We start from the raw sequence: 14,174 nt of genomic DNA on the forward strand, positions 1-14,174 counted from the left end.
GAGGAAATGGAACAAAATTGATGGATCAAATGATCAAATGGTTGTTTGAAACTTCCAGTCCGCCAGTCCACTTTCCACTTTCTATGTCCCACTGTCCAAGCTTCTGGGTCTTTCTGGGTCTTACCTGCCGAAGCTGCCTAAGGTACGGGCCCGCGGACCCTCGCAGCTCGCAACTACCTCGACGATGAAACAATGTGGCTCCATGGCCCCATCCTTAGAACTTTATCTGGGATGTTTATCTGGACATCTGGGATGAGGCACGGGTAGCACCGATGAACAGATGAACTTAGATCAGCCCGGCGGCTACACTAGAACTACCTAGGATTGCTTAGACCGCAGTCACGCCCAAACGTTAACATTGCCTGCCTCCATGCCTACATACATACATACATACCTTCTCTTAACCGGTCAAGAACTTCAAACCTTCAAACTCTTAAATCTTGTATCTTGCATATTTCTTCTCAAAACATCCCACCGCCATGGCACCACTAATATCAGCAAATAGGGCAATCTCTCTTCAGGGGATTTGAACCAACCACAATATGCATGCGGTACTGTCCGTGCTTACTTCGCCCCTTACACCGCGTCTTGATAGGCTCGGACTATTGGTGGCAGGTGACTCGATCTGAGGCAAGATGTCTTCAAGAAAAATCCCGAGCCTCAAGGAAATAGCATGTCCACTCTGCAGCCTCGTGATAGACCGTCAGTCTTATCACATGTGAGAAACAATTTTACAGCTAGGATGACCTGGGCCACGGAGATCATGAGCTATTGCTGCAACTACCCCTAAGACCCTTAGAGCTCTACGCCGGTTTATGCGTCCTAGCTTTTAATTCGTTATGTCCGTTGCACAAATCGATCCTCATCTCAGACAATTCGGCGCGCGATGCATGTCTGTCTCAGAGAGGAAGAGTCGGGAATAAGTCAAAAGATCTTCCCATGCCGGGATCGGCATCGATATGATTATCATGTCCTCGATTCGCAAGAGTTTGGTACTTGATGCCGCACATACAAAAAAACTCATTATTATACCGATTTATACATGCCAATCCATTTCTCGTCATATCACACGACAACTACACATTCACGATGCGTATTCCAATCTTGTCGGAAAAAGTGTCCTGTATAATTACTCTATCGGCGTCTGTTACTGATCCCCGTCAGGCTCTCTCCGCGGCACTGAGTCCCCAAACCCGACTAAGTATCCTCTTCCAGGGCAAGGTGTTCATCTAAACCCCCCAAAAAAACATATTTTACGACTACTCTTCGCAATAACGGGGATGTGCGGATTTACTCTAGACTACAGATGAGACACTTGGCGTCTCTTGCCGAAATCTTTTAGGCGACTTTAGTGGTCTTCGGCACATCGGACGCGCGCTTAACAACTGCCGACAAAGATAAGAATGATCATCGGCCTCTTGGCTGGTCCGATGATCTACATTCCCGAGTTGAACGGAGCCGATGAGGAACGCGCAGAGACAACACCGGCGCCGAGAAACAAGACGCTAATGAGGGAGGCAAAACAGCCTCTAGTAAGGTAAGCTACGGCCTACGCCATATCGATCAGGATGGTCGTGCGGTTTTTAATTTACATGCTTAATCGAGTCGGGGGCATCAAGTCGTATCAGTTATTGTATTATATAATGTGTAACTTGGGCAGAAACGAGACGTACGTCCACCTTTGATGACGCTTTGTACATTGTTAAGGAGGGTAGGTATGCCAAGACTTTTTGCTCTTGTGGAACCTCGGCGCACCCTCAGAGACACTCCTTCAATTTGACTCAAAAGACTCGTCTCTCATCCTAATTCCTTGAGTTGCCGGGGCTAACATGATTCATATTATAAATAGATCGCTATCGCAGGTTGAAAATCTAGATTATCGGAATCCATATGAGCATTGGATGAATCCGGTGAGATGCATAATGAGCTCTCCGATATTAATACCAGGGCTTGCTCGGTACCAGCAACTCACCCGGTCTGCCCGGGAACAGCCCTGAGTCTTAGTTAACCCGTTGCATCTCTAAACTAATGAAAACAACGGTGTCTATATAGACAAAGCCATAGGAGGTTGCAGGAGCCAAGCCTTCATCTATCCCAGCAACCCAGTAAAGCTGTCTTTGGGAGGTCGATGATATCCGGCTTAATGCCGCGCAACCCATAAAAAGCGACTCGACTCCAAGAGAGCCAATCATCAGCCCTGGGGAGTTAGCGATCGCAAACCCGAAAGGTTCTCTTGCTAACCGGAACACACTCGATGGCATCTCCAGAGCAGCTGAGAAGCCTGGATCAGCCGCAAGACGGCTCGTTGAGAGTATCGTATCCTACATATCGTTACGAGCTCATGATGCTTCCAGGTTCCGCATTCCCGCTTTGGGAATATGCTATTTTATCCCGGCCTTAACAACACATAGGGACTAGAGTACTAAGGTAAAAGTCATAATAATAATGCCCGAGGCGGGGTAGCTTGACGTCGACACAGAAAAAGACAGGCCTAGGTAGAGAGGGCAAATCGAGGGTGCAGCATTGACAACGTCTGTCACAAATGACGATGATACCACCTCTTCGGGGGATGCAGGAATCCTCGTCATCTGACGGGAAGAAAAGGAAGGGGAAGTAATTGATGAGGAGACCAGACTCACCACACGATGCATGCGAACTGTGATGAAGTCATCTTCCTTACCTTTCGATGCGGCCAGGTACATACTTAACACACTGATCTTTCTACTTCCACGCTTTATCTGATGTTCTCGCTCGCGCCACATTATGGAAACGCCGGCAACCCTTGTCCTAAAGCGCAATTTATAGAATGGTCTTTGGGGGAAACTGGTGGCTTACAGGCGCGCTGGCTTGCATAGCTTCCTGTCATGGGACCCGACGCCAGGTTTACGAGCTTCAGTTCTCAGACAAGATCTGTCGTCACCCTAGCACGACGGTAGCGCCGATCATAAACCACGTAGAGAGCCTGTATAGAGCCTAGGAGCAATTCTTCTAGCTGTGTTGTGCAAAGGGGAAGTAGTAGACATTAGGGAACCAGGGCCTTGCTTCCGGATCGAGCGACATGCATCCTCCAACACAGTCTTATGGCTGCAAGCAGGTGGGTGAACCCGACAAGCCGACTTCTTAATAATGACTATAGGAGGTAGGTCTGTCGCTCAATTACCAGGGTATAACCGTTCTTCCAACCAAGCATTTGGTTCCTGACAAGAGGGCTGGCAAGTAAAGAACATCAGCGCTAGGAACGGCGGGACGTTCCTCTTTCCTGCAACTACAGCCGGCCGAGACCTAATACGCACACATATTGCTCATGAACTTGCACGCGTTAGCCGAATAACTGCCCGGTATACTTAGCTGCAGATGAGCGAACTCTGATACGCTTCTTAGCAACGTCACCATCCAATATGAGAGCCTGTTATCCACAACTTCTTCTCCAGTGCCATCACTGCACGTGTGGCCTTCATAGCGGTTGATCCTGCTTGTTCTGGTATCCTAATGCAATCTGAGGGCACGACAGGTGGACCGTCTCAGTTCCACAACGTCTACCACCACAGTATAAGGCCATGGCATGCAGATGAGATGGAGATGCCGATTTTCTCTAATCTTTTTTCTCCCTATCACTAGCAACAAGTGCTTGACGAAGGAGATTAAAAGGGCCAATGCTTTGTTTCGGAGAGATATCTCGCTCGAACCTCCATTTTCGTATACTTTAATTGGCCTTGTCTAGACTAACCCTATGTCTCATCATGACTACTGTAGATGAATGCTATACGCGGGAGCATAGCCCCACGGCGCCTCGTCCGGCCGCCCTGCGCAACGGTTGTATTATGCCGGTCCGATATGAACCATACAGCACGGCTTCGTAATTGTGTTAGGCAGTTGTTTAGAATCGTGGATTCCGGCCGAGTTTCGCCCATCGGGATATCGATCACGCCCGTTCCAACTACCTTCGTCGACCTACGTATGAGAGATGCGCGGCTCACAGCGGCCGGGATTTCTACCACATCAGCGTGGTATTGTTCTGTTTAAAGTTGGAGCTCCTATATAGATAGTCACTGTAGCACGTCGTTGCAATGTGACTGCGGGTGACTTCCCGGTGTATTACTACGGGATTACCTCAATTTGTCATGATCGGTATTGAAATAGACTACCACGGATACCACAGCTTTGATTGATATTTCGGGCTTCGAAAAAAATCATCAAATTAGCGGTATCATTCAACGTCGCCTGGAAGCTTCTTTCGGAGCACACCATAATATAAGGTATGCAGCCACTAAAGTCAATGACTCTGGAGAGAGCATCACGATGGAATGATGAAGATCTGTGCAACAGGGGATGCATAATATTCCCAGAGGATTCGCCGAGTCTTGTGAGGCTCTTTGACTACCCTAGGACCCATCAGGATGGAACACTTCAGATGTTCCGTTGGCACCACGTAGGCGGTAGTACAGAGGTGCACAGAGCTAAGCCCAATAATGTGCCTCGAAGAACCAATCGCTAAGGCGGAAAGGGTTCTAAAACCGGGTGCTACGAGATGATAACCCTCCCCCGAAGGATTCCCGTACGAAACAACGCCAGGAAGATACAAACTGCTCTTCGAGTTATCAAATGGGGAGAGAAAGACCTGAACGACCCTTAATCGGAGACGTAGAACTACGGCTGTCACATACGCTCAGGAAACCCTTAGGCTTCCACCAGGATGTCCCGTTGCGGCCAATTAATTAACTAGACGCACGTCTCACTAAGCGAGTGTGGCCTGGGAATCAGATCATCTCAAAATCAAACCTTCTAGGTCAGCCGAGTCGTACAGTACCAAGCTTCAACTACGTATTTCGGCGTGCACAAGCATATCAAGGTTCTGACGGTCTCACGTAATAATTAAGAGCGTGCATTTTTCGCTACTTAGCGTAGCCGCATACAGGAGGATGCAATCATAAGCAATGGGATAGGTAAGATGGATGTATGACAACTAGATATGTGAAACACCATCATGATCTCGAAGTGAACGTATAGAGGATCAGAAATAGTATAATTATCATTTCTAATCGCCTATCGCCAATAATAGAATACCTACTCGCCAATATCAAAAGGCCCCCTTTCGTATCGGTATAGCAGTCGTAGTCGTTCGAACGCGGACCGAGCGGCACCGCGTGGCGCATAGAAAAAGCTATGAAACCCGCGGATCGCTCATCGCCGCCCTGGCAGGACGCCCTCGACGCGCCTTTAGTGGCGCCGAGGATCTAAACCTTGACGCCACGGGCCTTTGGGGGATCGATCAGCTCAACAGCCGGTACCGGGACAGGACGTAAACTCGCTCACGCACGTACATACATACGGCATATACGCACACATACCTACACCTTACGCATACACACACGCATGCCTCATACATAACGCATATACAGCCTACAGCTCGGGAGTCCATCGTCGACCGTCGCAGTTAGTTAGGAAAGGGGGTGAAGCCCTCCGGTGGATCCCTCGTCAGCGCCCAAGATTGATCAGGTGCCTGGGCGCGGCGCACGTGGTTCTTGCTCCGCTTGGTCGGGCATACATATGTAATGTATGTATGGATGTATGTATGCTTCTCTGCACGGGTGGGCGGTAAGGGGGGAGGCTTTTTTTATTTTCTTCAGCAGCTTGGTCGGCAGGGTTAAGGGCGGCTATTCTGGTTATTGGGGTTGGGTTAGGGGTAGGGCAGGGATTTTGCTTCCCGTCCCGGCGTCGTATTTGGGTCTGTTTACTTGCTTGTGAAAATCGGTTTTTAGATAGGACTCAAGTCTGTGTGTTAGATTTATGGAAATGAGGATGGGATTCAAATATGAATATCGATTGGATCGGATTGGCTGACGGAGGGGGCTGGCTGGCTGACTGGCTGGCTTCATACGACTTTTGTTAGTTGTCTGAGATTTGCTTTGGAAACTTACCTCGTAGCCATTACTCACTAAGATATCTAGAGACTCAAAACAGAAAAAGTCTTTTTGTAAAACATTATCAAGAGTCATACAATCCCTTCGTCAAAGCAACGGAATTTGAACATACTTGATAGGTATTGAGTGTTGGCTTATTGTCTACAATATACCTAAATACCCAGCCAGGGGTTTAAGTCCAACAACAGGTGTAAGTAATTTCATTATACTTCCGAACCGAATGAATTGAAAATATTTAAAATGATGAGATACGAGAATTGTTTCCTAAATATCCAAAAGAAGGTACAAAATCCTTTTTGGGGTAATGGCATTAAGTAAAATTAATCAAAAAGTGGTATGTCCTAATACTAGGACATGTAACACAGTATTACTATCTGTAGAATTTATAGAATTTATAGTCTTCTGGTTGCACCTGACAAGAAAATATTTGGCAGCTGACAAAGACTTCTCAACTAAACTTTGAAGCTCCGTCCAATCACAAGGCTTCTTTTTACAAAAGTAACATTGTGACATACCCAAATCACCGAACCCATGAAAAACAACCAACGGTCCCGGACATGGATAATTACCAGGTTGGCGTAGAGTACCTCTCCGCAGGTGCAAATAGGCATACCGCCGTGGCCGACTGGAGTGAGGATGGGACAGTAGCCTTCGGTGCTGACTCACTTGTCGCTTTATGGCGACCACATGTAGGTGCGACTTGGAGCTAACGAGACCTAACGCTGTCTTGCTAATCTTATACCTATTTGATTAGAACGCGGCACCAAAAGGTGTGACAAATCTTCTTTCGGGACACAAGGATATCGTCAAGGCTGTCAAGTTCCTACCTAAGCTTGAGGGCGAACCTACATCGTATTTGCTCACTGGAGCTGATGATCAATGTCTGAAAATTTGGGCGCTTTCGACAGATACCGATGATGCCGGTGGTGCTTCTTGCATGCAAACAGTGAATGCTCATACGGCACCTGTGAACTGTATAGCAACTCTTCATGGGAAATCATCGCCAGGTTCGACGTCGAGGATATTTGCCACGGGTGCAGCAGATGCCTCGATAAAAGTGTGGGCACTAGAAGGCAACGAAATTCGCTTACTACAGACCATCAAGACTGCCCCGAAGTTCTTCCCACTCTCGATAGCCTTGAGTAGCCTCAGTCAGGATGGTGAGGGATTAGTTCTAGCAGTGGCTGGGACGAGGGATATTGTCCAAATTTTCGTTGCAAGCTCCAGCACTAGCCCCGAGTTTCAGCTCCAGGCAACCTTATCAGGCCACGAGGGATGGATTCGATCACTAGATTTCACATGGGAGGGAAATAATTCCGAGAGCGACCTGATACTAGCATCTGCGAGCCAAGACAAGTACGTCCGCCTATGGCGATTTCACAGAGGCAAGGAGTTGCCTGCTGCAGCGGCGAACGGGGCTGACCCATCCATGGGCGCATATCTACCTGGAAGGTCCCCTTCGAATAAGGCACATCGGTTAAAAGCCGCAGAAAAGGACTATTCTATAACCTTCGAGGCGCTGTTACTAGGGCACGACGATTGGATATACAGCGCAAAATGGTATTCTAGCCCGTCTACCGGAAAACTGCAACTCCTGTCTACATCCGCGGACAATACGCTCGCGATATGGGAAGCGGACCCTTCTTCGGGTATCTGGGTCACGACGGTGCGGCTCGGCGAGATTAGCCGGGAGAAAGGAGCCACGACCGCGACGGGAAGCACAGGTGGGTTCTGGACGGGTCTCTGGTCTCCCTACGGAACCTCCGTGGCGTGTCTCGGCCGGACCGGCAGCTGGCGGCTGTGGGACCACAGTGCGTTGCAGGACCAGTGGCTGCCGCGCATCGGCATCAGCGGGCACACGCGCTCCGTGACAGGCATCGCGTGGTCCAAGAACGGCGACTTCTTGCTGTCCACCAGCGCGGATCAGACCACACGGCTGCACGCGAGCTGGAGCAAGGGCGGCGGGGCCGGGACCTGGCACGAGATGGCGCGCCCGCAGATCCACGGCTACGATCTCAACTGCATCGACTCCCTAGGCGGCTCGCGCTTCGTGTCCGGCGCGGACGAGAAGCTAATGCGCGTCTTCGAGGAGCCGAAGGCGGTCGCGCGACTCCTGCGCCGACTGTGCGACGTCGTCGGCTCCCGCGACGAGGACGTCGAGGCCATGCCCGACGCGGCGAATATGCCCGTGCTCGGGCTGTCGAACAAGGCGATCGAGGCCGTCGACGACGATATCGAGGTCCGGGCGCCGGCGGCCAACGAGATGGAGCGGGACGCCTTGGACCCGGGCACGACGGTGCGCAGGTCCGCGCTCGAGATCGACCACCCGCCGCTGGAGGACAGCCTGTCGCGGCACACGCTCTGGCCCGAGATCGAGAAGCTGTACGGCCACGGCTACGAGATTTCTTGCCTGGCCGTGAGCCACGACGGGACGCTTGTCGCGAGCGCGTGCAAGGCGAGTTCGGTCAACCATGCCGTTATCCGCCTTTTTGAGACGGAGAGGTGGACGGAGGTGAAGCCGCCGCTGACGGCGCATTCGCTGACTACGACGCGATTGCGGTTTTCTCCCGACGACAGGTACCTGCTTAGTGTTGGGCGAGACCGGCAATGGGCTGTTTTCGAACGGGATGGCGACAATAAGCAGAGCTATAAGCTGTTACAGTCTAATCCAAAGGGACATTCTCGAATGATTCTAGACGCCGCATGGGCGCCTTCGAAGGACTCGTTGGTATTTGCTACGGCCGGTCGAGACAAGCAAGTCAAGATATGGCGGCAATCCCCGGCCGACTCGGGAGAGCCTAGTATTGCCTCCGTGACTACGATACCTGAAACGCATCCAGTCACAGCTATCGACTTCCTACATCGGGACGCCGAGAGCAGCGCCTTTCTCCTGGCGGTTGGCACTGAGATCGGAAAAGTGTCAATATACTTGATTAACGCGGTCTCACTTGAAGTATCTGCAACGCTAAATCTAAGACCGGAGTAAGCCCTTTCACGTCCGCCTGATATATTACTGCCTACTAACAAGTTTTCCCTCCCCTAGATTATGTCTCGCGAAGGCTGTTTTGCAACTTTCGTGGAGACCACAGCGAACTGCAAACGAGTTGGCGATAGCTGGAGAGGATAGCTCCCTTAGAGTATATTCACTTTCGGAGATAAATCCATGAAGTCTAAACACCATCTACGCGACTGCCTAGCTATCTAGGCACTGCCATTATTTGTCCAAGGCGCGTTCTTTCTCTTGCATGGACATTCGTGCGTGCCTGTTGATGCCAATTCTATCGATCCCAACGCCTAACCGTATCTCTCAAACACATTAACGCCGCAACTCGCCCCCTTTTTGGCCAGGCCGGCTAATTACAATTATTACGTGGATCATTTATCATCTGCGTGATGTCTAGGAAAGGCCGTCTTTTCTCGAGACTCGTAAGGACTTTGCGCATCACAATTCCCGAATTATAGACTCGGCGACCTCGGTAGCTGCTGCCATAGTGGTGGTCGTAGATTTGGTCGCCAGTGATAGAGCGTCCTTCTTGCCGGCGATAAAGTTGGATGCGAAGCCGCTCTCACCGCCGTTGACGTAGAACCAAGCGCGGTTGAGGATGAAGAGGACGTGCTGCGGGAGATAGAGGACGGTGGCGATCATCAATAAACTGCACAGGAGGAACACGATAGACCCTACGGACTTGTTAGAGCTTGTAATTAGATAATATAACGCTACATCTTAGCGCATGGCTGTCATCTCAACCGCCTATGCCTGATAGTCGCAATGATGATGGTTTTAGGTGAAGCGTGTTCCATGAATAAATAAATAAATAAATAAATAAAAATACTCACAAAATATAAACCTCTCTGTCTGCGTAAACATGTAGACGCCGAAAGTGACCTCAATCTGGTATTGCTTCAGCCGAAGCCAGCGCCCAAATCGCTGGATTGCATTGAGATTCTCGGGTTGTTTCGTCAAGTACTCCATCGTGTCTGTATCTCGTAATGTGCTTCTTGCCTTTTTATTGTCTTTTCCGGTGTTGTCCGTAACTAGTCCAATTCGATCCGGTTTCTACGTTGTCTCTGTAGCTCGTCTGGTACGTGTGGATCGATAAGGGGGAAGAGAACGGAAAGGCAGGATGCGTTGTTCGTAACCGACTTTATTTTTTTTGGAAAAGGGGAAACTTCGAAAATGGTTGTTATTATTAGAGTTAAGAATAAGGTTCAATTAACTTTGCTGATATGGAGGGAATAACGAACGAGGCGTAAATCGAAGGTTCTGGTCGCTCGGAATAGGGAAAGAGATAATTAAAAGATATAAGACCGGGATCGTTCGAGATTCGAGGTCGTGCTTGTGCTCCTAAATCGAATGGATTCGAATTGGTTACCTCCACCAAGAGACGCGCAATTGAAGTCAATTGATTGCTGCTTGATTGGACAGGGGTAGACCCCTGTTGTTTTCTGAGTGGTAATATGGAAAGAAAATTGAGCCAATTGGATCGAGAGAATAGGTTAGGGGTCTCCCCTTTTATTAATGTAACCTTGTTGGAATTGTCTACTAGCGCTAATTACATAAGCACATGAAAAAAGCGGAAGTGACGTCGCGTTGTCGGATTTTGACAGCTGCCAGTCAACAATTTGTGCTCGTATATCGTTAAACTGTACGAAGCTATAGACATTTTGTTCGTGACGTTGTCCCCCCTATAGCTTAGTGGTTGACAGAAAGTCCGGGATAATTGACTTCATTACGAGAAATGGCCTGACTCGATAGATGGCCCTACCCCCTGGACACGATCTCTAACCGTTACTGCTGGTAGTGCGGGACGACGGCGATAATAACGACGATGCCACCGTTGCTGCGACCACTTCGCAGTCTGCTCGCACTCCGTTCTACCAGCCAACGGACACTCTCCGCTCCCACTCTTGCGTTGCGGGTATCCTTCTGCACCTCCGGACCCCTCCTCAAGCACACCAACCTCCCACCACGTCCTAAGCCTCCACCAGAGGAGGAAATCGAGGAGGCTTTCCTGAAGGGTAGCGGGCCGGGAGGGCAGAAAATCGTAAGCCACCGCATACTTCACCCTCTTTATCTTGTTCACCAGTCTTCTCCTTCCTTATATCCTTTAACTAAACCAAAGTAACTGACGACGCAGAACAAAACCAACTCCGCGGTCCAGCTCAAGCACATCCCCACCGGCCTCGTCGTCAAGTCCCAAGCCACGCGCTCGCGGAGCCAGAACCGGAAGATCGCGCGGCAGCTGCTAGCCGACAAGCTCGACCAAATCGCGCGCGGCGACCAGAGCCGCTCCGCCGTCGTCGGGGAGTTCAAGCGCAAGAAGAAGGCCAGCTCCGCCAAGAAGAGCCGGAGGAAGTACCGGAAGCTGGAAGAGGAGAAAGCTAGGGCTGCGGGGGAAGAGACTTTGGAGGGAGAGGAAGAAGTAGACGAAGAAGACGGCGAGTATGAGGAAGATGCGCCGGATGAAGGAAAATCGAATGTTCCTAGGTAAACCAAATGAATACAATCCATTGACTTACTCAAATACCACTAAGTTTGGAGAACCATAATGCACAATCGTACCTAAGATTGGGCTTGGCAATCGTAAATTACAATCAACTCTACACTATTTAAACACGCAATGACAAGTCTAGGCTCTTAAAGTGTTGTGGTTCACATTGTTCACACCAGGCTTATTACTTGAGAACGGAAAAACAGAAGTAGTATATGATCAACCTCGGCTGGAATTGTCTAGTCCACCCCGTGCTTGAACGGCCTCCTAAAAAGTAAAGCACCTCATATTCTCTTTTCTCTTGGAGTAATACAGCCCTAATCTCCGGACCACTATCAGAACCTTTTGTAGATACGAGTCTCGACTGGGATACATTCGCAACGGTAGGAGCTGCGCAATGCTCATGCTCCGGTTGGGAACATCGCGGGCTCGTGAGAAGTTATCGGACACGTGGTGTTTAAGAAGCTGGTTCGTAGTTAGATACTGGAAAAGCCAAGATAGAACAGGCTAATCTAACAATACCTTAAAAGCACTTGCGGTGAACGATCGAGGGACCGCTCTCATCGTACTCCTGCTTAGAGATCCACATTTGCTGGAAGGTAGATAGAGATGCCAAAATAGAACCACCGATCCAGACAGAGTACTTTCGCTCAGGGGGAGCAATGATCTTGACCTTCATGGAAGACGGGGCAAGAGCAGTAATCTCCTTCTGCATACGGTCGGACAGACCAGGGTACATGGTAGTACCACCAGACTAGATATCATGTTAGCGCTTAAATTCGAAGGTGGAGCATAAAGTACGTACCATGACAATGTTTCCGTACAGGTCCTTTCGAACATCGACATCACACTTCATGATGGAGTTGAAAGTGGTGACGTGGATACCACCGCTTTCAAGACCAAGGACAGAAGGCTGGAACAGAGCCTCAGGGGCACGGAATCGCTCATTACCAATAGTAATGACCTGGCCGTCGGGAAGCTCGTAGGACTTCTCCAAGCTGGAGCTCTGGGCAGCAGTCTGGATCTCCTGCTCGAAGTCAAGAGCGACGTAGCACAACTTCTCCTTGATGTCTCGCACGATTTCTCGTTCGGCGGTGGTGGAGAAGGTGTATCCACGCTCAGCCAGGATCTTCATGAGGTAGTCGGTCAAGTCACGACCAGCCATATCGACACGGGCAATGGCGTGAGGAAGGGCGAAACCTTCGTAGATAGGGACAACGTGGGTGACACCATCACCAGAGTCCAGCACGATACCGGTGGTACGACCGGAGGCGTACAGGGACAGAACGGCCTGGATAGAGACGTAGAAAGCGGGAGCATTGAAGGTCTCGAAGACAATCTGGGTCATCTTCTCACGGTTGGACTTCGGGTTGATAGGAGCCTCTGTGAGCAGGACGGGGTGCTCCTCAGGAGCCACACGCAGCTCGTTGTAGAAGGTGTGATGCCAGATCTTTTCCATGTCATCCCAGTTGGTGACAACACCGTGCTCGATGGGGTATCGCAGCGTTAGGATACCACGCTTCGACTGTGCCTCGTCACCGACATACGAGTCTTTCTGGCCCATACCAATCATGATACTAGCACACAGTTAGATATCGCTGCGCGAGTACAGTATGTTATCGGGATCGACTACTAACCCATGATGACGGGGACGACCGACAATAGATGCTATACTGAAGTGTTAGAAAACAGATCCGAGATTGAGGCCGCCATGAGGCTCAAGCGGGGGCGGTCGTTGGGCAAAGGGGCAGGACTTACGGAAAACAGCTCGGGGAGCATCATCACCGGCGAAACCGGCTTTGCACATACCCGAACTAGGCTCGAGTTAGCTGAAATGTTCTACCATTATGCATCTAGATGTTGAAATCGTGGAATTCGGATCGTGTTTTGGATCCAAGACCCCTACGACCGATGCGCGCTGCAGGATGCGGTGAGACGAGGCAAAACAAGGCGAGATCTTACCCATTGTCGATAACGAGGGCAGCAACTTCCTCTGTAGATGGGATACGTGTCAGCTATTGTAAACTCATCGAAGCTTCGAATGAAGCCGGTGGGATTGGATAGGAGGTGATGTTGACAGATTATGACAAATTACATACCCTCCATTGTGATGGATTACGTAGGTTAGGTATCGAAAGATTAATAAAAGAAGAGAATGAGGTCGTTACTTTCAGCCCACGCGATTCCCAGATCGTGAGAGCAAAGGTGATGGTGTTTTGTCGAAGCCTGTTGTGGACAAAAGACAACGAGGAGAGGAGTTGTTTGTTAGGTGGAAGTTGATTTTAAGGTAGAAGAGTCGGACAGTTAATTGCTTCTGGGGCGAGAGTGTGGGAGAAAAGGGAGGAACGAAGCTGGTTTGATGCACCGATCCCACAGTTCGATGGGAAGAACTTGTGGGCCGAACAAAAAAAGAGGCGGGGCAATGGCCAAGTACAAAATACGTACGCCTATCAGAAACGGCACAGGTATGTAGGTACCGAAGTACCTTCTCTTTTTACAAGGGGGAAAGGGGCAGGAAACGGCAGAAATGGCAGGAATGGCCTCTGCGCACACAAATATTAGGTACCTAAACCAGCTAACTCACTGTACCCAGCTGTACTTATTGAACAACAACAGCACACCTATCACTCACCGCTGTCACAAAGCAGAAATTGTTAAGATGAGCTGGTGAATCCTTTGGTTAGTGCTGGATTAGGCAATCGAATTCATAATCCCCCATCTTTGACTTGGACATTTTATTGCGAAGCATAGTAGGTAAGCA

The 14,174-nt window shown here is 49.8% G+C and overlaps 4 protein-coding genes across 4 annotated transcripts; 2 read left to right on the forward strand and 2 right to left on the reverse strand.

Moving 5' to 3' along the window:
* Positions 1 to 6,478: 6,478 nt before the first annotated feature.
* Positions 6,479 to 8,919, forward strand: F4807DRAFT_466283 (WD40 repeat-like protein; the record flags this gene model as incomplete). The annotated part of the gene is made up of 2 exons (XM_048002367.1): positions 6,479 to 6,610; positions 6,676 to 8,919. The coding sequence occupies 2 exons, from the start codon at positions 6,479 to 6,481 to the stop codon at positions 8,905 to 8,907; spliced, it is 2,364 nt and encodes a 787-aa protein (XP_047859383.1). The 3' UTR covers positions 8,908 to 8,919.
* Positions 8,920 to 9,232: 313 nt separating this feature from the next.
* Positions 9,233 to 10,016, reverse strand: F4807DRAFT_11299 (uncharacterized protein). The gene is made up of 2 exons (XM_047992786.1): positions 9,759 to 10,016; positions 9,233 to 9,599 (listed from the first exon to the last, which is right to left on the reverse strand). The coding sequence occupies exons 1-2, from the start codon at positions 9,892 to 9,894 to the stop codon at positions 9,364 to 9,366; spliced, it is 372 nt and encodes a 123-aa protein (XP_047859384.1). The 5' UTR covers positions 9,895 to 10,016; the 3' UTR covers positions 9,233 to 9,363.
* A 478-nt stretch (positions 10,017 to 10,494) lies between these two features.
* On the forward strand, positions 10,495 to 11,446 carry F4807DRAFT_404830 (RF-1 domain-containing protein). The gene is made up of 2 exons (XM_047996162.1): positions 10,495 to 10,966; positions 11,060 to 11,446. The coding sequence occupies exons 1-2, from the start codon at positions 10,751 to 10,753 to the stop codon at positions 11,411 to 11,413; spliced, it is 570 nt and encodes a 189-aa protein (XP_047859385.1). The 5' UTR covers positions 10,495 to 10,750; the 3' UTR covers positions 11,414 to 11,446.
* Positions 11,447 to 11,490: 44 nt separating this feature from the next.
* Positions 11,491 to 13,838, reverse strand: F4807DRAFT_404835 (uncharacterized protein). Its single transcript, XM_047996163.1, has 7 exons — positions 13,513 to 13,838; positions 13,376 to 13,406; positions 13,172 to 13,227; positions 13,051 to 13,081; positions 12,219 to 12,990; positions 11,936 to 12,167; positions 11,491 to 11,878 (listed from the first exon to the last, which is right to left on the reverse strand). Exons 1-6 carry the CDS (start codon positions 13,517 to 13,519, stop codon positions 11,937 to 11,939), a joined length of 1,128 nt encoding a protein of 375 aa, XP_047859386.1. The 5' UTR covers positions 13,520 to 13,838; the 3' UTR covers positions 11,491 to 11,878; position 11,936.
* Between the last annotated feature and the right edge of the window lie 336 nt (positions 13,839 to 14,174).

This window comes from Annulohypoxylon truncatum (genome assembly GCF_022578515.1).
Source record: "Annulohypoxylon truncatum strain CBS 140777 unplaced genomic scaffold F4807scaffold_1, whole genome shotgun sequence".
NCBI lineage: Eukaryota > Fungi > Ascomycota > Sordariomycetes > Xylariales > Hypoxylaceae > Annulohypoxylon > Annulohypoxylon truncatum.

What these genes read in the sequence shown, in the direction of transcription:
- F4807DRAFT_11299 (XM_047992786.1), bottom strand. Translation starts at nt 9,894, where the DNA reads ATGGAGTACTTGACGAAACAACCCGAGAATCTCAATGCAATCCAGCGA. An exon ending in GACAGAGAGGTTTATATTTT is followed by an intron (nt 9,600 to 9,758) that starts GTGAGTATTTTT and finishes ACAAGTCCGTAG; the next exon opens with GGTCTATCGTGTTCCTCCTG.
- F4807DRAFT_404830 (XM_047996162.1), top strand. Translation starts at nt 10,751, where the DNA reads ATGCCACCGTTGCTGCGACCACTTCGCAGTCTGCTCGCACTCCGTTCT. An exon ending in GGCCGGGAGGGCAGAAAATC is followed by an intron (nt 10,967 to 11,059) that starts GTAAGCCACCGC and finishes CTGACGACGCAG; the next exon opens with AACAAAACCAACTCCGCGGT.
- F4807DRAFT_404835 (XM_047996163.1), bottom strand. An exon ending in GCCCTCGTTATCGACAATGG is followed by an intron (nt 13,228 to 13,375) that starts GTAAGATCTCGC and finishes ACTCGAGCCTAG; the next exon opens with TTCGGGTATGTGCAAAGCCG. An exon ending in TGTACGGAAACATTGTCATG is followed by an intron (nt 12,168 to 12,218) that starts GTACGTACTTTA and finishes CATGATATCTAG; the next exon opens with TCTGGTGGTACTACCATGTA.